Below are 24,805 nucleotides of genomic sequence, written 5' to 3'. Positions count from 1 at the left end.
CACTATTCTTTCTAGGCACTATACTTTAACACATAAATGAAAAACCTTTGTGTATTGTACTTTTGGCGGGAAAGGTTGGAAAATTGCCAAAGTGGCGCTTACGATGGGTGTGGTGGATGTGAAAGTTTTTTTATTCTTTTTCAAGCAAAAACATAATCTTCAAAAGAATTTTCTAAAAAGTTAAATATGCTGCCAACAGATGGCACCACAAGGGGAAAATTGGGGAGGGCAAAGGAAGAGAAGCATTATAAGCAAGAGTAGAAGTAGGGGAAGGGAATGGACTTCCCTCCTTGATAAAGGTCCTTTACCCTGATTAACTTACGTTGTTTAAACAGAAAGTCGAAAGGCTAAGTTTCATAAGTCATGCAACAATATTATGTGCTTATACAAGTAGAGATGATACCATGCAGACGGAGAAACAGAATTATTGTCAATGTGAAGAAATGAACATTGGAAACTTGTTTAAAAGCTTACCAAAAATTTATTGGTCCATCAAAACTAAAATAAATAAATGAATAAAATAAATTAATAAAAAAAAACCTCGCCATAAGCGGAGGCGAAGTTTACAACTCCCCAACATCTAACGGACCTAACACCTAAAAGGCTGATGAAAGAAAAAGAAAGCGATTGGACTCTTTCACTATTTATACTTGCATGCCTCGTTTGTATATGATTGGGTATCAAAGGATGCCAACCTAAAACTGAAACTTTACAAGTGCTGAAAGAGTAGAGAAGTTAATCTCATTTGAATAAAGACTTTTACATTACATTAGGAATGAGAATGCGGCTAATTATCGTTTATCGATGTCTATCATACTCTTCTCACAAAAGTGGGTTGCGAAGGGTGGAAGAGACCTGAACACCCGATATAAACCCTGTTTCTCTTTCTCTTAATTAAAATCTTCATTGCTCATCTTTTTATTGGATTTTTTTCACGGAGTTTGTTTTTCAAATAGCTCCTTAGCATTGAGCTATTTGCACTTTTCAAGAAAACGTAATATCTAATTTAATTTGGATAAATTATGATTTACCATTTATAAAAATGGTTTTGCGTGTAAAAAAAGCTTTCTCTTAATATTGAATTTTAAAGTAAGAGAAAATTGACGAAATATCATGCGATACAAAAATGCAACGTGATTGGCTTGATGTTACTATGCATCGTTGTCCCAATGTTTTCATTTTCGCTATCCTTATCGTAGCATATTCTACGTTGTTGGTGACAATTTAGTAATGTTCTTAAAGCTTCTTATATATATTTTTGTTGTTTATTGCAAGCAGTGTTCTTTTTGGCTTGTAATGAACAGCTATGCATGCTAAATATTGTCACTTCTAAAAATAAAGATCATTAAAAATGATTTAACGGAACTCGCATTATTAACAAAACTACACCAATGGTTTAATAAGGTAAACTACACTTTTTTGTGGTAGCCTACTTGTCGTAATACTCTCCCCCTCCCCCCCCCAAAAAAAAAACAGAGGAAAAAGAAATTTTAAAGAAAAAACATTCATAACACTTATAGGGGAAGCTGTTGTACCCACGGACAAAATTTACTTTTTAATTTTTGCTAGTCTCTGGAAATGGATAATCGATTGGAAACATTTTCTGCCAGAATCTACAACTTATAATCTAATTTGGAAACTTTTGTCAGGTAAAAATCTCAAAACTTACAACTTCAAAAAAATTTTCTTAAAAACCATCTTTTTTGTCCGTTGGTACAACTCCCAGCTCACCACACAGACAGGTGCCTTTGTACCCATGGACATATAAAGAAATAATATATAAATAGGTCTGAGGAACTCAATTATACTCAATACATTTTCATAAGACATTTTATAAGGAAATACTTCAAACATCCATTGAAAATAACATTATAAAAATATCCAACAGAAATTAAACTCTGAAAATTAATCGAAGGTTTTTTTTTTCCTTTTTTTAATTTTCCTTAATTTTTAACATCAGTGAACTACAGTAGGCGCCGCTTAATGTGATCACTTTGGGACAAATATAATTTGATAATAATAACCGACTGATAACAACAACCGAAAAGAATCCAAGAAACACAAAATAATGGGTTTTTTTCAATTAAAAAGCATTTATATTTGCAACCGCAATTTAAATTACAATGACTCAACTAAACGCAGTTTTAAAATATAAATTACTACATTAGCAGAGCAGAAATATTTAAGCATAAAAAGAAAAACTAAAATATGTAATTTCGAAGCACATAGTAATAGGCAAAATAAAATATGACCATTTACACACGCATCCTCTTCCCTGATTTGCAAACCACAGTTTCAAAGCAGATTCAATTACCGTCATGGTTTCGCTTGTTGTTTAAATTTTCATTTAGCTTTGCTTTGTTTTCAATCTTGTCTCTATTCTTTAAGAACTTACAAAGTAATGGCTGAGAAACTTTTTAAGTCGTGCTGAAGCATTTCTTTAACTCAGAATGGGTAAACTGTCAAAGCGTTTTAAAATGTTAATTTTCTCCTTGACAATTAGGTCATGCCGCTCTTCCTCCACGGATAAAACGTTTGGCCAATAAGAATGAAGTTTTTAAGGTAACTGGACAGGGAGAAAATGTCTTCTGCTTTACTAAAAGAAGGAACTTTATTTTTTCCGGAAACTACACAGTCCAGTCACATTAATGTGACCATCTGTCAAAAGCCAGAATAACCACCTTTCGCAGAGCGGACTGCTGCGAGACGTGCAGGAAGAGAGTCACTTAGGTCCCTGAAGGTCTTCTCTGGGATGTTGAGCCATGCCGACTCTAATGCCGTGGCCAGCTGCGCTAGATTATGCGGTTGAGGATCCATGGCGCGAACAACTCGATCGAGATGGTCCCACAGATGCTCGATTGGGTTTAAGTCAGGTGAGTTTGCTGGCCAGGGGAGGACGGTAAACTCATCCTGGTGCTCTTCGAACCACGCACGTACACTGGCAGCTGTATGGCACCTCCCATTGTCCTGCTGGAAGATGCCATCATCCTGAGGAAAAACAATGCGCATGTAGGGGTGGACATGGTCCGCAAGGACAGATGCGTACTTGTATTGATCCATCGTGCCTTCCACAATGATCAGTGAACCCAGAGAATGCCAGGAAAACATTCCCCAGACCATAAAGCTCCCGCCTCCAGCTTGGACCGTTCCGGCAATGGTTGCAGGGTGGTTCCTTTCAGAGGTTTCACGCCTTATACACCAACGTCCATCTGTCGAATGGAGCATAAAACGCGATTCATCTGAAAATGCTACCTGTCGCCACTCAGTGGGCATCCAGCTGTTTACTGGCGTGCAAATTCTAGCCTTCGTCCTCAATGAACAGCAGTCAGCATAGGTGCACGAACCAGGCGTCTGCTTTGGAGGCCCAGACGCAGCAATGTTCGCTGAATAGTAGTTTGGAAGACACTTTTGGTAGCCCCTTGGTTCATTTTGGTGGTCAGTTGTACAACGGTAGCCCGTCTATCTGCCCTAATGCATCCCCACTACTGCCGTTCGCCTCTGTCATCTATGGCCCGTGGTGTACCACATTTGCCACGTCGCTGACTTTGGACAGTCCCATTTTGCCATGCACAGTACACTTTTACCACGGCGGCACGCGAACAGTTCACAAACTCGGCCGTTTCGGAAATGCTTCCACCCTTGGCCCGAAAGCCAATGATCATGCCCATTTGGACGTCCAGGGGTAGAAGTGACCGACTTGTCACATATAGGACATTTTCCACAAAAAATATAGGACAAATATAGGACACATTATATAAATATTTTTGCTATGAAAAAAGAAATAATACATATCATATATTATTCAGTTATTCTTATCAATGATTTTGTTTAAAAAAAACCTCAACAAAATACCTTACATCTATAATGGCTTTCCTGTAGTTGAAAGAATAATTTTTGAAAAGGTGTACTTTATAGACTAAATAACTAAACAAAATTTGAACAAAGATAATTTTTATTTTTTCTTCCTTACTCATGACCCACGTACTAATTCCACTGCTCTTAGATTTTATATCTAAACTGAACCCTTTACCACTTGTATTAAGAACAAACAGAGCTTGAGAAGGATCCTTCTGACGTTTTTCAGAGTTTTCTTTATGCTTGAATGTTTTAGCATGCTGCCTCGATTGGGAAAATCCACTATTGCTTATGGGCACTGAACAGTTGCAAAAACGGCAAAAAGCGGTAAAATCATCTTTTCCTTTAGTGCACCATGCACCAAAATTTGTAGAATTAATGTCCTCCTGGTTCAACAGCTCCACACGAAATGCATGTATTTTAAGACGTAATGTGTTTTCATTATAATTTTTTTCCAGGTGCTGAAATTGAACTGTTTTTCTTTTAGTTATGCATTATTTTGACATTAGTAATTAATTTTTGATCACAGTTTTCAGTAACTTTTATTTCATTCGGAACTGCTAGGTCAGCGTTGGCGTAAACGTAATGGCGTAAACGTTTTGCGTCTAGGTAAAAATGTACTAATCGGTATCTTAAATTGAAATTGTAGGTAAAAATCTTACCGTTTGCCGATTCTTTTTGGGCGCTTGTATCTTTAATTACTTCGAGAGTTATTGAAATTGAATAAAGAAAATGCACAGTACTATCTAAACGAAAAACTCACTATATTGACAAAATTTTTACAACTTAGAATAACAAATTGACCAATCGGACTCCATTAAAGATCATTCTTCCGTGTTCCTTCAATTTATTTTATTTATTGTTGGTCGTCTGCTGCGATCAACGCCCGCTGCTGCTAGGAAATCCACTAGTCACATGGTTTGGTTTATGAGCAGCAAAAGGGTTGCCATAGCTCGATCTACTCTTATTATTAGTCTATGTAAGGAACTAACCATTCCACGATCCCAAAATTCCACAAAAAGAAAAGATTGCAAAAAGAAAATTAGAACATTCCGATCAGAAAATGCACTGAACGCAAAATTATACCAACGGAAACGAAAACCATGAAGGAAAACAAAACTAACGGCTGTTGCCCCCCCCCCCCCCCCCCAAATGCAAAATTCTAAAACCAACTTCAGAATTAGTTCTCGAAACTCCACCCACTATAGAGTGACGTCACATTGCTGTAGCCAATGAGAGATGATGCCTGTAGCAGAATTTAGTCAGTTGAGTTCTTTAATTTGAAATTCGTTTGGGCACGTACTTTCAGCGAAAAATCCGATGTCAGAAAGTTTATTTACCGTTCTTTTTAAAAGATATATTTGGTATAAAACGGGAACATAGGAAATATAGGACATTTTTGAAAAATATAGGAAATATAGGACGATTTTGATGCTTTTTTTGAAAATATAGGAAATATAGGATATATAGGACTACTTCGACCCCTGGACGTCGGATAAATCGCTTCGTTTCTGCATTACGCCAACGATTGAAATGTTTTCCGAAGCCCTCACACACCCTTTATCTATGCTCAACTGCACTGTGCTGCCACCTGCCTTCTGTGATTGGTTATTTAACTCTGACGTGGAAAGTACGTGGTGGTCACATTAATGTGACTGGACTGTGTACATTAATTCTCTCACTCAAAGTGTGAGAAGTTCACCACCTGCAACCATAGAGCTCCTACATCCATGCCTGCAACATATCCAGCGATTGAAGTTTTTCATCTGCAAACGAAAGGCATCATAAAGGGAGTTTGGTCACTGAAAACAAACTTCCTGTTTTTTCTAGAAAGAGATTGCATTGCTATTGAAAACCACAAAATGCCACACAAAAAGTTAGTCTTGTCAGGGTTTGTCATTGTATTTCTGTTAATTGATGAACAAAAGCGGGGAGAAATGCGAAAGTTTATGAAAAAGTGATAGCAATAAACGAAGACACTGATTACAATATCCGACTTTTTTAACATGTGTTAGTGTACAAGTGTTCCTGGACTTCGTGATTCTGATAACATTAAGCGAATGATAACATTAACCGTGATCACATTAAATGGCGTCTACTGTATTTAAAAAAGTTACTACTCTTAAGAGAGTTAATGATGTTGTGAATAATTAAAATGTAATTAAATAAAAAAATAACTCGATTCATGATAGTATGGCTCTCTATGTACCTACATAGTAACTTCAATTTATATGCAAATGGAAAACTTTAACCAAAATTAACCTATTACAAAAAAAACTCAGTTTAGGTTGAACCAACAAAAATCTAGAAAAGTCGACTAGAAATGAAAACAGGTGGGACTGACGGTCTGTAGATCCTATTTCAGATGGGGATTACTTCAACACTATATCTTCAAGCCCTACTTCAAATTCAACATCATTGTTGAAAGCAAATTTCGGACGTTGATGACAAGGCACCATTTTGAGGTATTTCAGATTATAAGAAGACTCAGGTTTGACCCAAGGAGACTAAAAATTGCCGTACGTGGGCACACATGGTTATGTGCCCTTGGGTACAAAGGTACGCCATTTTGGTTTTGCAAGCCAGTCACATCGACAGGACCACAGTTTTACAACATTTAAAATCAGAAACAAAACCTTCAAAATATAGGGAATCATGATACCTACAACAAAAATAAATAATGCAATCCACGACGGACGAAAGAAAAAGAAATTGCTCCTTTTTTTTAATTTAGATCCTAGTAAAACTGAAAAATGCGATATAATCTTAAATGTTCATTTGATGGAGTTGAAACTTCCTGGGATACTAGAGAGGGCTGCGACACACACATTAAACCCCAATTAGGATCTCTCTTGACGATACCCAGAATTTCCAGACGAACGTCCATAGGTACAACCGTCCGAGGGTACAGCAGCTTCCCCTACTAAAATACTAATTTCTTGCAGCAAAGTTTTTCTGAACAGGCTCTTAGTTTTAAGCTTCAAAACTTAATGTAAAAATTTGAATAAATTTCTACATATACTTAACATTAACAATGGTGCAGATTAAATGATTTAGTATGTTCAAACAGCCTATTTACTGTATATGCAAATTTAATAGCTGTGCATCACATGACTAAAAGCAAGCATATGAACTTTACTTAGCTAATGCAGTTGTAGAAAGCGTAGCTGAGTGGCGAAAGCATAAACTTCCTAACACTGTGGTCTGCAGTTTAAACCTTGTGGTTTCATAGTTTTTGTAAACTTATTTAATCATTTTTCTTTTTAAATGTTTAGTTTTATAATTAAGAGATTTTTTTTTAATCAAGGATCAAAGCGTAAAATATTTTCTTCTGAAGTAAAAATTTTTTTTAGTGCAGTTTAAAAATAGAAAATATTTAAAAAGAATTGTATTAATATTGTACTTAATTACTTTTTTGACTTAATGAGTTTTAATTAGGAAGGACGGATTTTCGTTGTAATTCAATTCTGTGGCTTTCTTCCTCACACTAGATTTAAAACAAATGTTCTCTAATTTAAAATGTTTCAATAAATAAAATCAAATTTTTGGAGTTTACTGAAACATAACACCTAACAGAGAACACTTATGACATCTACAAAAACAAGTTTCTTTTTCCTTCTTTTCTTTTCAAGGAGAGTGTTATAGCTTGGAACACTTTTCATATTAATTTTTAATGTCAATTATTTAAGTCAAATTAAAAATTTATAAGTCAAATTAAAACAGGGTGTTTCTGAACTCTTGGACAAAACTTTAAAGGGGGGATAGTACACATCAGGAGTAATAATATAATGGCAAAAATAAGAGTCCCAAACATCTTCCGAAGGAGATAGGCACCATTCAAGTTTAGGGTCCAAAATTTCAAATGATCATAAGAAATAGAAAAATTGGTAGATTCCTTTGGGGTTTTCGCTAAAATTATTCTTTTTATCAATTTTCTTGAGCTGCAACCAATAAACTCGACAGGAATGTAATTTGGTTAGAGATTATTTAAATTTCGTCGCCAGTGACGAAAGGGTAAAGGCGCTATGCACATACAAGATGCTCAGAAAGGAACGATTGAAAGTATGAAAGCTTGTGTTAAAGGAACGAAACTGTCGAGTTGTAAGGACACTATTGTGACTAGGATGGCTTTTTAGATATATACGAACAATTCAAAGGGACGTACAGTAGGTTTTGGAAAAGCAGGTTGGTTGTATGTGAGTATCTGCCGCCACCTTGGTCGGAGGGATATGGTAGTAGCTTAGTGTAGGTCAGGGGTGATTGTGAGTTCATCAAAAAATACCTGAAAGTTTCAAAGTGAGAACGGGGTGGGGGGGGGGGGTAATCTTTGGCCCCTATTACTTAAGTGCACCTTTGCCGTAGTATTAAATAGTTCTGAGTCAAAATATTGTGTGTACATTTGATTAAATTTTTAATGGGTTACAAAGTTACTTTTGAGCTGGTGTTATACAAATTATCTTAACATTTGTCCATCTTAAGGGATAGGTGTCCATCTTAAGGCTCTTGCAGGTATATTTGATGAGTATTACATAAATAAAAAAATGCGGAGATAGGGAGATAAAAGCATAACAAAAAAAAACATAATTCTGGTATTTTCGGACATAAAAATACCAGAAATACGTCCGAAAATACCGGAAATTCGGTAAAATACCGGAACACAATCACCCCTGGTAGGTAAAAATAAATGAATCACTCCATTGCGGTCAGTTAAGGCATTCTAGAAACAGAAATGAGCTCGAAGATCGCACATAATAAAAGCTGCCACTACCGTTTCAACAAAGTCGCTAACATTAGTTCCATGCCATTTAACACCTTCCAAGAAACTGATGGTTTCAAGAAAAACTATTCTGAGTAGACTGAAAGATGCTAATATCTTGAACCGGCGTCTATTGCAATTGGAATGGATTTTTGTCGATTGGATCCTCGCTGCACTTGATTATCTGGGTTGTAACAGACACGATTTTACTCCATATTACGCTGTGTTTTGTCTTGTATAGCTGCTAGAGGAGGTTATCCAACTTACGGTTTTGTAACCTTTATTGTGTCATAACTTTTTAATAAAACAATCTTTTATCTGAGTTTGTAATCATTTCCTAATCTTGTCATAGGGTACAGCTATTTTAAGTTTCATGAAGACCACTCGTTTCCTTTTGGGTTTTTTTTTTTGTGACAGAGTATATTTCAACTTCTGAACACAGTTCAGTTTGTGTGACTTAATCACGCTCAATGATTCTGATTTTGAGCTGAAATTTTAAGTTTTAGTCCAAGCATTAAAAAAAAATCTAATGAGATTTAAAAATAGCAGTGAAAAATAGTTGCTTGTTACTCCAAAGGCTAAAGCGCATTTTACCGGCATTTTTTAAACTACATCTTCAAAATTTATTTTCAAGAAAATATTGCTAAAAAAAATAATTTTAGCGAAAACTGCAAACAAATCAACCAATTTTTTCGCTTTTATGATCATTTGAAATTTTGGACCCTAAACTTGAATGGCGCCTACTCCTTCGGAAGACATTTGGGACCCTTTTTTTGCCATTATATTTTTTGTCCTGATGTGTACTATCACTCCTTTAAGATTTGCCCAAGAGATCAGAAACACCCTATATTTTCTTTTTTTTTTAATTCAGACAGTTTGAAAATTAAACCTGACCAAATCATCAAAACCAGACCAGTAGAAACCTAACTTTTACATCTACACAACATACTGCTTTAGATCTACACAACTCATGCCTATAAACAAGCGGCTAGACCAGTTTTGTTCAAAAAAAAAATTTCGTCTCCTATATGTTTTTGATGCAACCTAGTTTCATCTGTTTTAGTTAATCGGTGTACAATATTTTCTCGCGCATGAAAACTCATTCATTTGCAATAAGCAATTCTTTTGTAGCCGTTACATTTTTTACATAGAACTGTATCGTTTTTAGCTAGTTTAAATGTACAAGAGTGTCATTGATTTTTTTATGCTATTCAGTGTTGTGCCATATATGCGTATACTCTCAAAAATTTTTTAGACACATGGCATATACCCTCAAGCTTTAAAAATTTTCATACTATAACATTATGTATATGATTGCATACATATATTGTGCATAACTGATTACTGGGAGTATATACTCAGAAAAATTGATGGGAACATCACTGATGCTATTGCATACACTGGTATCAATTTCCACCTATTCAACACATTATCTGTAAAAATCACTTATCCAAGGTTACCGTGCGACCCTGCAGATAATTGGGAGCTTACTGTGGAGGGATAAAATATATGTTCTGTATTTTAATCCCAAGTTATTAAAATAACTGCTGTTAGTACAAATAGTTTCATGTCCAGCCTCCTCAAATGAATAACAAAGTTCATCTCAACAGAGAAAAAAAAAAAAACTCATGCAGCAAAAAAGCTTCAATTTCAAAAATCATTTGTTCTGAAATATTTGAAAATTGATAAGATAAAACAACTTTCAGCCAAAACTTGAGTGCATTTACAAAAATAATCTAAGAATTTTTAATTTGTTACATATACTGTTCATATTTTTTGACCTCTTTATCCAAGGAAGCCTCCAGATGCAATTTATTTGGCGACATCATGAAATCTTTGCTCACTTCTACGCTTGGCTGCTCACCTTGCCGACTAGGAGCATACATAATTTTTCGAATTGCCAAGCGAACAGAATTCCTATAGATAAAAATATTCAAAAGTAAATACTTAGCTAAAATATGAATAAACTGAAAAAATATTGATGTTTTTAAAGAGATAATTTAAAACCTTTAATCAATAAATATTTTTCATGTTGTTTCCAATTTCTTCGAGTCAATTTTAGTTTTGTAAAAAAGTATATACAGTCAAGCTTTGGTAACTTGACATGTAGATAACTTTACAACTCCAATAAGTCAACATTTAATTTTCCAATGATAGGCTTAATGTTAATTTCAATCGGCGAAAATTTCTTTAACTTAACATACATTTACATAAATCCTTATGTAATACAATATAAAGTTCAGGGACAAGTTGAATAAAAACCTTACCCTGAATAGCTCACATCACTGAAGCATATCCACCTTCAAAATAGTCATCTTGAACGACTATGCACTTCTACTAAGGCTTGTATAACTTTTGGAAGCACTCCTGGAAGTCATTTTTGCAACCTCCTGTAAGACCTCTTGCAATGCAACTTTAACTTCATTGTGGTGAAGAAGGCGACTTCCATGTTGAGGATGCACGCTTCGATTGGATGTCAAACAAATAAGACCACAGTTCATCGAACTTAGCCCTGTGTCACCTTTCCTATTCTTAGCAGTTAAAAAACTTTTGCAGGGACACCGGTTTCTTTTATCAGATGCAGTTAAAGCTGCATCACAGGAGGTCTTACAGGAGGTTGCGAAAAATGGCTTCCAGATCCAAAAGTTGTACGAATGTTGGAGGAAGTGCATAGTCGCTCAAGGCGACTATTTTAATGGTGATGTGCTTTGGTGCCCTTCCTGGTAACGTTTTATACAACTTGTCCCCAAACTTTTGGATTGTTCTTCGTATAAGTCGACCTCCACTTGCTGTTCCAGTCCACTGTTTACTACTGATATTTATTCACATTGACCATTTCTGAAAATTTCAAGTTTTGATTACTTCGTCGGTCAAGCAATTCGTTTTTGAAAAGAATTCTTTTAGAGAGTTCCCTTGACACTCAAGAGAATAAGTCCACCATCCTCTGTGCCATTGATGCAAAATGCTAAGGTTAAGACCGGGTTGGAAAAATGTAGCCAGGGGAGTTCTGCTCCCTAAAAAAGGAGGCACCACAGCACATGTTCTTCATACACTGGTGTGAGCAGGACTGTTTTTCAATAAACATGATGATTGGCAAGGAGTTCATATCTCTTTTGAAAACATATGGATTATTCCTCATCATGAGCTTTTCAAAAAAAACAAAACAATAATTTACAGCAATCTATTGTTATAACATGAATGATAAGCACTAGTAAATAAACAATACAGAAAACATGAAAGGTAATTTACTAAAATACAGAAAGCACTTTAGGAATTAAAATTTTACGAGGGAAGTTTTAACAATTCACTCTTTTCAAATATTTTAAAGGGAAATTTTAAAACATAAAACATATTAACTGGAATAATCGTTTTCTTGTGGAACGAATCTGTCGGAGAAACAGTAATTAGATAGCCCAAACAGGTTAAAACAATAAAAATATGGATGTTTAAAATTGCTTCTAGCAGAAAGAATTTCACTCGAATGTAAATTTCAGTTTAATCCACACTAATACATGCTTGTATTGCATCATAGCAATAACTTTATGTATTAAACATATGGAAAATTAATGGATTCTCATTTTGTCTAATTTTTTCACTGTCCCAGATTTTTTAACGAAAAAGTGGTCAAAAAATACCATCTCTGCATTATACTTACTCGGAAATAGTTGATAATATGTGCCTTATTTTCAAATATTCTTAGATCAATAAGACAAAATATTTGAATATGATATAGCTCTCTTTTAAACAGCAACAAAAAAATTCAAACCAGACTTCAAAGCTTTCAAGATTTCCTTAATGAATCATGTAAGTTTATGCATTAACATTTTCAGTTATAATGTACAAACCTTTTATGAGCTTTTTCATCAGCATTATCTGCTACGTAAGCTTTGAGTTCATAATCTACACCACATGGCTTTCCAGTATCACCAGGAGATGGCTGAAGTGTTACAGATGCTGGACAATGAGGTGGGAGCTATATTTTTAGGAATTTTTGCATATTATAAGAAATTGGAAACATTTACTTATTTATTAATTGTAGTTAAAGATTCTGCAAAATAGAAATGCTGACACTATCAAAATTGACAACGTTGAAAGTTTAAAATAAAAACATGAACTGTCATATAAATTCTTAGAAGTTTTACCTGAAATTTATGGCTATTCTCAAATAATAAAATTCAGCATAGTTAATCACCTATACTAAGTGATTTGAATAATTAAACTGCACAAAGAAAGGTTTTTAAATAAAAAAGTTTTACAGAATAAGGGATGTATGCAGAATGTCACAAGTAGTATCCTACCCGCCTTCTGAACTATCAGTCAACAGGGGCGGACTGGCCAGGTCGGGTAGTCGGGGATCCCCAACTGGGCCAACCGCCGAGTGGGCCACTTCAAGCAATTTTGTTATTGAACATAATACATTCAAGTTCCCACTTAACATTTTTAAAACTGTTATAATTGTTTTTAAAAACTTATTTTGTTTATTCTATGTGAAAAAAGCTTCCTTAAACAGGTTCCCCCCCCCCCCCGATTCTAAGTAAGGACAAAAGTAAATAGCTGAAGTCCACACGTGTGAATACTTTCCTCTCTCATCAACTTTCTCTTTAGTTTTTAGAGCCCAGGGCCATGGCTCCCACATTGTGGAAACAGGAGGGGCGAGAGAAAGTGGGGCCTTTTTCATCCCGAGTCCTTTATAGGCCGTGACACAGCCTATAAAAGGGCCAGGGATGAAAAGGGAGCATTCAAAACTTATAATTGCATGTCTATTAACAAAAATTGAAGGGGCCTGCACCATCAGACAAAGCGGCCCCGACCCTGCTATAAATACGCGGGCCATGCTTTGGGGTGTTTATACATGATCAGGGGCGTGCAAAGGGGGTCATTTAATCCCTGCTGGCCTGGTTCCGAGCCTGAAGAGGTCTCAAGATTTTTTAAACGAGGAGTGAAAATGTAGAAACGTAGGAGTTAACAAGATGAAGAAGGGCCCGTAAAAGTCATTTGTAAAGGGCACCAAAAGTTCTGTGCATGCCCCTGTACATGAGAATCTTTTGAATATCCAAAAACTGCCTGAAATGAGTAGAGCTTCTCCCCCCATTCAAGCGATTTTCATCAAAGAGCAAACTTGATACATACAAAAAAGGGAAACGAACTGAAACCAGGGATGCCAATCCCCCCAGGTTCAAAAGCACCAATTCTCCCCTCCCCTAAAATTTTTTCTCAACACTCTTTCTCCCCTTTTATTTTTTAGCTCCTTTTTTTATTTTATTAATTTTTAAAAATATTTTTTATTTAATTTTTTTAAAATATTTCTATTTATTTATTTTTAATTATTTTATTTGAAAAGTTCTGTGCAACGCCAATGATACACACACACAAACAAAATAAATAAATGAAATAAAATATAAACAGAATAAAATAAAATAAATAATTTAAAAATTAAAAATCTATAAATAAATTTAAATGTAAAAATTTAAAAAAAATCCCCCCCCCCCTTTCGATGGTGCAACTTGCACCATAATCCACCCCGGGGAGCACCCTACTGAAACCCCAAATTAGTGACCCCAGCTGAAGAAGTGTTGAAATGCTGCACCCTCAAAGCCAGGAGTAAAGAGATAACGTTTTCTGAATGAAAACAAATAATCATGATGCCAGCAGCCCCAAAGGAGAGCTAAGAACTTTAATAAATTTATTAAATTGCATACTTTACATATTATTCCAGAGATCAAGTGCTTTATACTGCCGCGGGCAGGTTAATGGCAGTATCTGCAGAAATTAGTTTGAGGCAGTTGAAGAAACGCGTGTTGGATTCACTACTAATAATCGGGAATTGCTGTAATTTAACCTTTTTTTTTCAGCTGAAACCAAATACACAAGCTTGTACAATAAAGTTAAATTACAATAGATGAAAAAAAAATCAAAATTTGCTTTGACTGCTCTTTACCTACCCATGGCAAATATAGCCCTATAGGTTAAAATTGGCAAAATAATGGTTTTGCCCTACCCATGTTACAAAATCGTCATTTTGCAGAGATTCACAAAAAATCAATAGTGAAACAACCGCATACACTAAGACTTCTAAAAAGTCAGAATATTGCCTCTCAAATGTATTAGGAAGTATGTTGACTAGTTTTTATCCTAGTTATATCTCTAAATGTTTTTAATTTCACTTCGAAGCTTTAAGGTACGGTTTTGCCCAACTTTCCCCAAACTGAAAATAAAGCAGCGTGCTTTACTTTAACTTATTTTTCACCAAAACATTCACTTCGTAAAACTATGTATTTATTTGAAGATTCGATGAAAATTTTAAAAATTTGCCACATTATTTGTTTTGGTGTTTCAAAACTCATGTTAGTCATTGTTCTGCTCTCAGCCACAATCAACAAATTGTCAAATAGTTTTGAAGCAAATTACTACAGCTTCTTGACAGCCACCAAGAAAATTCACTCCTTAAGTTTAGAACTTGAGAAAATGAGGGAATTTCGATTCCATTCTTAAAAAGGCAAGTGAATTCGTTTCTTATCTGCAGAATGAATTAACTGAAGAAAGAAATTCGCTTATGTTCAAACATTGGACAAGATCTTTTTGTGGACTATATGCTGATTCATGTTAAGAGATCATTTAATAACGGCTATGATAAAGTGATTGACAGTATAGCTTCCTGCTCAGTAGAACTATCTTGGTTGCTCAACAATTGAGGGAAATTAATTTCTTTATTTCAATGCCCAAATTTTACAGTTCAACCTTTTTGAGCCATTTCACAAAAAAAAAAAAAAAAAAAAAAAACGCAGTTTTGTACCGCAGGTGAAAGCTCATCTATTTTATCAAAAATGAATGATTTTAAAATGTAATGACCACATTTTTTTTCATAAGAAATCTCATATATGTTTGTGATTCCTTAAGCACGAAAATTTTATTCATCATTACCCTTTTAAATTATTATTTTTAATGAAATATATCAGCTGTCATGCTCTTGACAAAATGTTTGTTTTTCCGTGGAATGGTGTTGTTGTACCATATATGTATGCAATTTAAATACAGATTAAAAACTTAAAGTATTTTGAGGGTTGAAAAGTAGAAATGTCTCAACAGAACATCCTAAACATAAATACCATACATTTATTTGCTATCCAGACATGCTTTCAAAAGACCTATTATATAATAAAACCTTTACACACACATAAAATAACACCTTTATATTTTTATAAAATGCTGGAGTCAACTTATTTTCAGAAATTCAGTACCTAAAGGAGGCACGTTAATAGAATGTTTAAATAATTCGTGACATCGATAAGAATCAACTTTTAGAACAAAATAACCGTATTATTTTTGTAAAATTAATTTACATACAGTAAAAATAAAGTTAAAAACTACAAGAACCCCTATAGGATTTGTAAAAACAAAGAATTTCGGAAGTGAGAGTTTTTTTTTTGAATTCTAAAATAAAGAATTTACCTTCTTATATGGTATAAATCCTCACACTCAGTCTAAAACAATGCATCATATGACAATGGCACGTTACAGATACACACCAAGTTGGAGTTAACTTTTAATTAATGTTCAAGTTTGAAGAAACTGGCATTTTCTAATGTTTTTACTTCAAAACACAATTACTGAATTTAAACTAACACAAAGTAAGCTTTCCTGTAAGGTATATTGCACGAATCAACACGTATCTCTCCTGCGTGAAACCGAGTAAACAACCCAGGTAAACAAGTTTGAACAGATCTAAGATTCCTTTTGGGTTACCAAACACGGGTTAGTTTCGCCTGGGATGCCATGCTTAAAAAATTATCACCTCATTGGCGAGAAAAATATTTCAATTTTGTGCAAAAAATCGGATGTTGTCAAATGGGGGGGGGGGGGGTATATCACATCTGTACCAATTCCACTTACTAAACAAGGGAAGGATATCAGTCATGTTAATGCTTTGTGCTGCTAATACATCATCCAGCTCTTTTTTTTTTTTTTTTTTTGTCTCCTTTTGTACCTAGTTCAAATAAAACCATTGAAAAGAACTTAGGTTTAAATAACAACTAAGAAAATGTCAAAAAACAAGCATATTGCAGCATTTTCTCATCTGCAGAGGTGGTAACCTGTCAATTTAACTTCCACTCTCAATTAAGGAAGAATTGGGAGCAACTGGTAAAATTGGCAGCAAGAATTTTCTCACACATTTGAAAGTGAAGTGGGTGGTTAGCTTCACTTCTAAAAATCAAACAGGTAAAAATCAAGACACCTCCCTTGGCCCCCAAATTAAATTAGTCTAATGAAAACTATGGAACAAAAATAAAGAATATGAATTTAGTTCAGAGTATAGTAAAGTAATTCTGCTTTAAAAACTACTACTATGAAAAAAAAGAATTATACATAACATCAAATTTTAGTTAACTTCAGATAAATTACATCAATAAAAAATTAGTTGCAGTAATAAAAGCTTTAAAAGCATCGATGCATGTGGAGGGGGAGGACAATACATGTAAGATGAAGAGAAAAGCATATAAACACAAGAAATTAAACTGTAAAAGGCAAAGAAAAAGATATTTTTGATTGCCTGAAAGCATTAATGATTTCATAAACAAACTTTCATAACATATACATACTTCAAAGAAAAATGGATATGCATCTGGACCCAGTTTTTTTATTAAACGCTCTTGTAATCTCGTAAGAGGATGTTTCATTTCACCTTCTTGTGGGTATATTTGTTCAGAGGCTAAATAAAGATCTTTCCTAAATGTAAGTCCAAGCACATCCAAATCTTCTCTTCCATATCTAAATGCAGCTAATACATGTCCATAAACTTTATGATCTTTTACAAATTCTGGATCAATCAGAACAACGCCATCTGAAAATTAGGAATACCCATTTTAAAGAAAACAAGCGATCCAGAATCTTAGCATAAAAAAAGGCCCAAAAAATCAATTATTTTCGGTTCATGACTTACACTAAAAGACATATATATATATATATATATATATGTCTATATATATATACACAGTCGAGTCCCGACTTACGTGAGGGATGTGTTCCAAGACCCTTCGCGTAAGTTGAAATTTCACGTTGTGGAAAAGGGTATGTTTAAAAACTTTTATAAACATACCTATACGATTAAAGACACTTGTAAACACCACCTCAAACTGTTAAAAACCATTTTTTAACTATACATTACCGTTTCTTTTTTTTAAAAATTGAGTTTTTATTTATTGTATTTACAAAAAAAAAACGTTTTATTTAACATAAAAAACTACTATGATGCACAAAATCAATGATCAATGGGAAAGGAAGACGTAAAATAAACCACTACGGTACATACATTATGTAGTAAGAAAAACAAATGCACTATAGTTGTTGAAACTTTCTCTTTTTCCTTCTATTTTCACAAACTTTAAATGAAACAGCGCTCTTAGGTGTCATTATATTTTATTAACTTTCCCATATAGAATGAAAAAAATAAATGGAAAATGAGGAGCATAGAGTTATTTGTATAAGCGATGTTCAGACTAGTAAGATGTGGGAACTTCCACTCTCAGTGATGCCAAAGGGCTAAACATCCATTCACGAAAAAAACGAGATTCCCTTCGGAAAATTTTCGTGTTTCGGGTGAAGAATTCGCGTTAGGAATAAAATTCTTTACCGGGGAAAAAATTGCGTTACAGCCATTTCGCGTAAGTTGGATTGCGTTGTAGCGGGAGTCGACTGTATTATACAGGGTGTTCCGTTTTAACCTGCAAGACTTTTTTTTGCAACCATTAGTCTTAGATGTATACTTCCAATTGCAAAAATGTTCAAAATCAGATGCAGGGATAAGGTGACAGTTTGAAGTGAAAATAAAAATGAGTCAAACATATAAAATTTAACTTTTTATATGGGCCCCAGGTCCCCTAACTTATATTTAGGGAAATAATCTCCATTGAAAAATAATTCCAACACAAAAAGTTTGAAATTAATATGATCAATATTCACCGAGATATGAAACGCAGCGTTTTGTGACTTACACCACATTTCACTCGCCTTCAATAACACTTTTTGGGGGGAAAATATAGTGGTTAACAAGTGTTTGAAATTACATGTGTGCACAGAGTGTGATTTTTCAAATTATTCGAAGTTTTTGTGCAAGCATATTTGTGTTTTTGCGTATCACGGCATAACATTTGCATTTGTTTTTGAAAAGCAATGAAAAATATTACCTTGTTTTTCTTACTTTGATGACCTGTCATTCTTCTGAAAGAGCGATAAGTTCCAATCTCATCTTCTGCATTATACTTTAAACTGGAATATTTCCTCAAGTTTTGGTCTCACAAATGTCAAGTTTTTTGTGTTAGTAATAGTTTTCAATGGAGATTATTTCTCTAAATATTAGTTAGGGGACCTAGGGCCCGTATAAAAAGTTAAATTTCGTATTTTGACTCATTTTTATTTTGCTTCAAACTTTCAATATCTTAAGTCTGCATCTGATTTTGAACATTTTTGCAATTGGAAGAAGTATACATCTAGGAGTAAAGGTTGCAAAAATGAAGGTCTTGCAGATTAAAACGGAGCACCCTGTGTGTCTGTGTGTATATATATAATTTCTTGCAGCTAATTAAAGCCAGTATAAGACATGCTCATTTCTTTTAATTTCACTTTCTAATTCTTTTATTTTTTATGCTAATGACAATGCTACATATTATTTTCCTTTTCAGGTCAGGTAGAGCAGGACCAGCAAAGCCAAAGGGGAAATTTAATTCTGCTTTATATAGTTAAGAGATTTTTTGAACTGTGCTTCAATTAAAATTTTGTAAGAACAAGTTTTTTTAGGGGCTCCTATGTAGTCAATTGGTTAGGACAGCTGTCTTTCAGCTAGAACCAGGGTTCAATTCCCAGCTTAGAATGAAAAAAAAACACCTTTCGTGCTATATTGCAACATTTAGTAATCCCAAGGCTTCACATTGAAAAAGTTTATCACTCATTTGGAAGAAGAGAGCCACAATACGAAAAAAATGAAACTTTACTAGAGAAGCATTTGAAGTTGAACTCTTCACGCAATTTGTATTAAGAAAGTAAGTTTGCTGTGCTCTCCAGAGGTTAATATTTGAACAAAAAATCTGTCATTATTTTCCAAAGAAGATAACGTCCTTTGAAGGTCTTTAAGTTAAAAAAAAAGAAAATTAAAAATTGCGTATAGTGGCACTCGTTTTACAAATGAGCAATGTGCTGTTGGAGAAAAGTGCTTTTCACTTCAATTTAGTAAAAGTTTATTTGTGTAAAAGATGGTTGTGCAAAAATTATAATTTTTTTTTTATTTGTATTTATATGAACAATTTTCTAAGCTGTTTCTCTAGCACAAATAAAAGCTTCTTTATGTGGATGTTATAGTGTCCTGTAATTTTTATATTAAAAATAATATTGCATAGTATCCTGGAATGGAGTAGTTTGCAGATCAAACACATATTAGTAATAGCTGATATGATAAATAGAAAAGTGACATGTACCATAGCTTCAGTTTTTTCTATGAAATCATTAACTGTCACAGATCCCCTCTCTCTCTCTTCTTAAACAGCAAAATATGTTTCAAAATTTTTGAAGAAATTTAAAACTCTTTCGTATCTTTATCACATTACTTTATAATATCAGATTACAGATCGTAGCTATTATAAATTAAAAATCACAATTTGAAGCTGCTCATAAAAGTGAGCTTAAAATATTTCGATATCATCTATAATATAAGTGAATATGTTGTATATTTTCAACTTGACTGATCCTTTTAAAAAGTTTACTAAAGAACTCAAGTAGATCTGAAAGATGGTCGGTTACAGATGAAACTCATAGTTAACTTATGAATCTAAAGGTGATACTTTTTCTCATAAAACATATCCAACAGTTGAAAGCTTAAATTTTGAAAATTTTAATTTCTAACAAAAGTGGGACTATGACATAGTAACTACAGCAGCAGATTGGGGGGGGGGGGGCAGGAAGTCCCAGGTCCTCTACCAAAAGGATGAATCAGCTTCTTTTTATTTATTACTAGCTGTACCCGATGCGCGGGGCTATGCCAACAAAAAAAAAATATCATTATACTGATTTTCATGACAATCAGTTGAACGGGGCAGAAGTTGCTACTCTGCAGTGCCACCTGGTGGCGAGTGGCTTCAATGAGCATATTATGCACCTTCTCCGTGGAAAAATACATATATATAGCAATTTTCATAATAATCGGTCCAGGTATCAAGTGAAGCCGTGACTATACTCAAATTTTGTACTCACGCAGTTTGCAAGATCAATCAATCGCTAAAAATATCAAATAGAAAAAGTTTTAAATCCCCCCGTTGCATGGAAAGCCATAAAACAATAAAGAAAGAATTTATTTCTTCAAACTCAAGAAAAATGGCAACAGCTAACTTCTTATCAATGAGATCTTTCACGCGAATTAATTTTTACAGCCGATAATTTTATTCGTATTTATCCAATGGATAAATTGGAATAAAAAAGGAACTATTGATCGGATTTTTTTCAAACAAGGTCTTCTAAAATGACAGGCAAAAAATTAGAAGGGTTTTGCAATGTCATTCAACTATCATTTAACACTTCGTCTTGCATGTGAAAACTAATTATTTGCATTGATCATAAGAACAAAATAACAATAACATTAACTACAAGAAAACAATTCCTAATTTAACACAGTAGCACTAGAGGAGTGGTTATTGGAACCATAGAAAAGGCCACTGTGAAAAAAGTAACAAGGTACTTTGAAGGGAAAAATGACAACTGCAGCCTCAAAAGAAAGTAAATAGTTTTAGTGTCTCTGCTTTATTTGCATCTAGTAGGAAGATGGTAATGATGATCCAGTTACCTTAACAAGTCTCAACTTTCAAATGCTTAAGGGTGATTTTCCAAAATCTTGACAATATTTGTTAAAAACATTACACAAGAATTGCTTGACCTAGAAATTTTCTTTAATTTTAAGTTAGAAATAACTTTTGTGATGTTATTATATTCTTATTAAAATAATAACTTATTTATTTTTTCAATGTAATTTTTTGAATAACTAAAAAGCCACTCTTCTGGAATAGCCCAATCAGTTTCTAAAATGTACTTTAATTATTTTCAATGTAGTAATACATTATGCATACTTAACAGTGTAAAATAATAGTCTGTTAACTTATTTAATTATTTAAATAATTATGGTACATCATTTAAAGGTTTCTCCCATGTTTTCATGTCACTCTCCTGGCCTAGAAACGAGTTCAATTTTTTTTAGAATTAAAAAAAAAGGAATTTTTAATCTGCGGTACTATAACACTGCTTATTCTCAATATTTTGTTAGATTTCTAGAGTATTTTATTAATATGATTTGCCTGTTGTTCTAATGTTTAAAATTTTGAAATTCAAAAATTGGGTATGTAACATTTCTGCTGTCACTCTGACGACATTTCCGTTTTGAATAGATGAAATTTTGATTCTACGTGTAGCATGTAATTGAACTAAGAGGTTAGAATAGAAAAATAACATTTTCCTTACTTATAGTTTTAGGCCTACATAACAGGTTTCTCTCCTGGTATTTATAAAGTACTAACAACACATCCAGTAGAATAGAAAGATTTATTTCCACTACATTAGTTAGGAAATAATATTGATTTTTGGAAAAGAGAGTAAATTTGGCTAAACAATAAATAAAAAATGTAGCACTGGAAAAATTCTATTGAATGATTTTTTTTTTTTTTTAAATGTTGCCCGAATAGGTAAATGAAGTTGCTTTAAATTTCTGACTTAGATAAATTACAGAACAACTTTCTAGAATTATGCAAATGCTTTTCTAAATTAGAATTTTAAATAAACAATAGAACTAAATGTGGAAACAGTTATTAATTTGTTCTTTTAGAATTTTAGTACAGCAATTGATTTTTTTTTAATGAAAAGATCTGTCATTTGGAGTGTAAGCTATTCATAGTAAATAATATGGCAAAACCTATATAAAAGGACTGGGGCTAAAAGCAATGTTCGCTATTTGGAAGTGTCTGTAAATGGAAGTTTTACATAGATTTTGTTTTGCCATGCAATAAACATACGTTTTGATTATAAAATGTTAAATAACTTTTGATGAAATTCATTTTATCACTCTCCTAGTGAGTGAAAATTTTACCACCTCATTTGAGGGGCGTAGGATAGTTAAAGTGAGTTCCTTCTACTTATGTCCTAATAAATTCCTAACAAAGAGTATAATTTTTTTTAGATTTTCTTAAGCATTTTTATTTGCAAAAAATTGTGATTGGAAAATGTCAGATATTTTGGAAAATCGCCCTTATACCAATAAACTAAGTCCTACAAATAATACTCTCTACTTTATTTTAGTTTCACAAACATGTGATAGATATAGAATATTAAATAATGCTGAAGCAGCAATTGCTTTAGTGATTCTTTAGAACCGCTGAATTCCAACCACTTCGGAAAATATTAATCAATATATACCTAGTAAGAAGCGCAAGATAGCACAGAATATATGCCCTGACAACAGGCAAAATCCTTCAAATACAAGCCTTATATTTCCACAGAAAGAAAGATGAAACTTTAATTCTATCAGAAAAGTGAGAAAACTGAAAAGTGTATATTATTCTTTTTAGAACCAGTGTCAAAGTTTTTGGTGAAAGCTGATCAACTTTGAGGTAAATCAATGTACAATGGAACGAGAAATTATCGATTTCTCCCAAGAATCACAAATATCTATGAAATTTTTGATAGCAAGAAGGTGTGATGAAGCTTACATGAATGTTTGAAACTATGGAAGTGTTTTATAGTAAGTTACCGCCCTAAAGCCAGGGCTAAGGCAGAAATACTTAAAATACACCTCCAGCTCAGTTATTCCATCCGAGGACTGCAGTTTCGTGCTTTTTAGCACTCATCAGACCGGAATAGGAATCACATGAGCTGGAGGCGAAAAATCTCTTAAGGAAGCCAAGAGAGCCAAACAAACTGGTAGCTAATGCAGAATTAGCAAACCAGATGAGCGACTGCAGCAATGGTGTGGTTCAACTCAAAGATTGATGGCAAAGCTAAGGTATTTTGTAGTAAGTTACCACAAGTGTGCTACATATCCGACAGGAAAAAGGTATGTATTGTAATTGTTAATGTGCCAACTGCATGTGAAAAAACCACCTTTTATACACTTGTTTAAACATATTGAAGGCAACACAATGAGACTAGAAGTATTTTCAAGAAAGATCCACAATATTTAAAAAATAAGGCCAACTGTTCAATTTAATTCTATTTCAGCAGACTTTGACAAGAGTTCCTGGCTGAGGAATAATGTTAATTAAAAACTAATATTTTCTTAACTGTAAATTTCATTAATTACAAACATTTTTATAATAAATAATGATACTCTGATCACTCCTATTTGCTTTATATATACATATTTGTGATCTTGGTTTTTCAATTTTTAAATAAAGAGATTCTTTTTTGAAAATGTCTTTATCAAATTCAATTTGGAAGCAGAAAATGATATTCAAAGGCAAAAAACTTTTATACATAATCTTAAAATATCATTTGGCATCTTTTTCATGCCATACCTAGTAAAAATTAGTAAAATTTTTCTTCACCACAGGATGGTGATCCATCCTTACGTACGTAGCACATTAATGCACACATAAAAAAGTTTAATTTGTATGATAATAAACCAAGAATTTTAAAGCATAAAGTTTATATATTCTGTTGCGATAAGATTTCTAGCAGCATGTTATTTAAAAAACTTACCAATTGGATCTACATGAGTGATATGATCAACAAAATCCCTCTTCCCAAGATAAACTGTGATCTGCAAAAATGAGCAAATTGTAAAACGTTATGCACAAAATTGAAATCAATATAACTTCAGTTTTCTTTCATTTTGATTAGAGTTAGGATTGGTTCGATTTTGCCCACCGCATGAAAAAACCCAAGTGGTTCTCTTTCGAAACTTCCGCATAAAGTTGTATTTTATCTAAGTAAACAAATAAAAATATTTATTTCAGCCAAATAGAATCTATAACAGTGTATCATAGAAGGGCCACAGAGAGTTAAGACGGGTCCCTTGTCAGTTTGGTTGCCGGGACCCCCTACCTCCGTTGAAACTTAAACTTATTCAACAAAGATTACAAACCAGGCCCCTAGTTTTTGAAAAGGCTGAAATGACTTCTCGTTGGCCTTGCGACATGGGTATACAATTTTCAGAGCTGAATAGAAAATAAA

The 24,805-nt window shown here is 33.6% G+C and overlaps 1 protein-coding gene across 1 annotated transcript in view; it reads right to left on the bottom strand.

Moving 5' to 3' along the window:
- Positions 1–24,805, bottom strand: part of LOC129231842 (beta-arrestin-1-like) — a 66,319-nt gene that overhangs the window by 27,202 nt on the left and 14,312 nt on the right. The window contains exons 4-7 of the mRNA XM_054866224.1: positions 24,332–24,392; positions 17,209–17,450; positions 12,457–12,584; positions 10,393–10,528 (exon numbers count right to left, since the gene is read on the bottom strand). Coding sequence (XP_054722199.1) covers positions 10,393–10,528; positions 12,457–12,584; positions 17,209–17,450; positions 24,332–24,392 — 567 coding nt within the window. The remainder of the gene's footprint in view (positions 1–10,392; positions 10,529–12,456; positions 12,585–17,208; positions 17,451–24,331; positions 24,393–24,805) is intronic.

This window comes from Uloborus diversus, chromosome 10 (genome assembly GCF_026930045.1).
Source record: "Uloborus diversus isolate 005 chromosome 10, Udiv.v.3.1, whole genome shotgun sequence".
Lineage (NCBI taxonomy): Eukaryota > Metazoa > Arthropoda > Arachnida > Araneae > Uloboridae > Uloborus > Uloborus diversus.
Note: the sequence above shows the minus strand (reverse complement) of the source record. Positions and strands in the feature narration are given on the sequence as shown.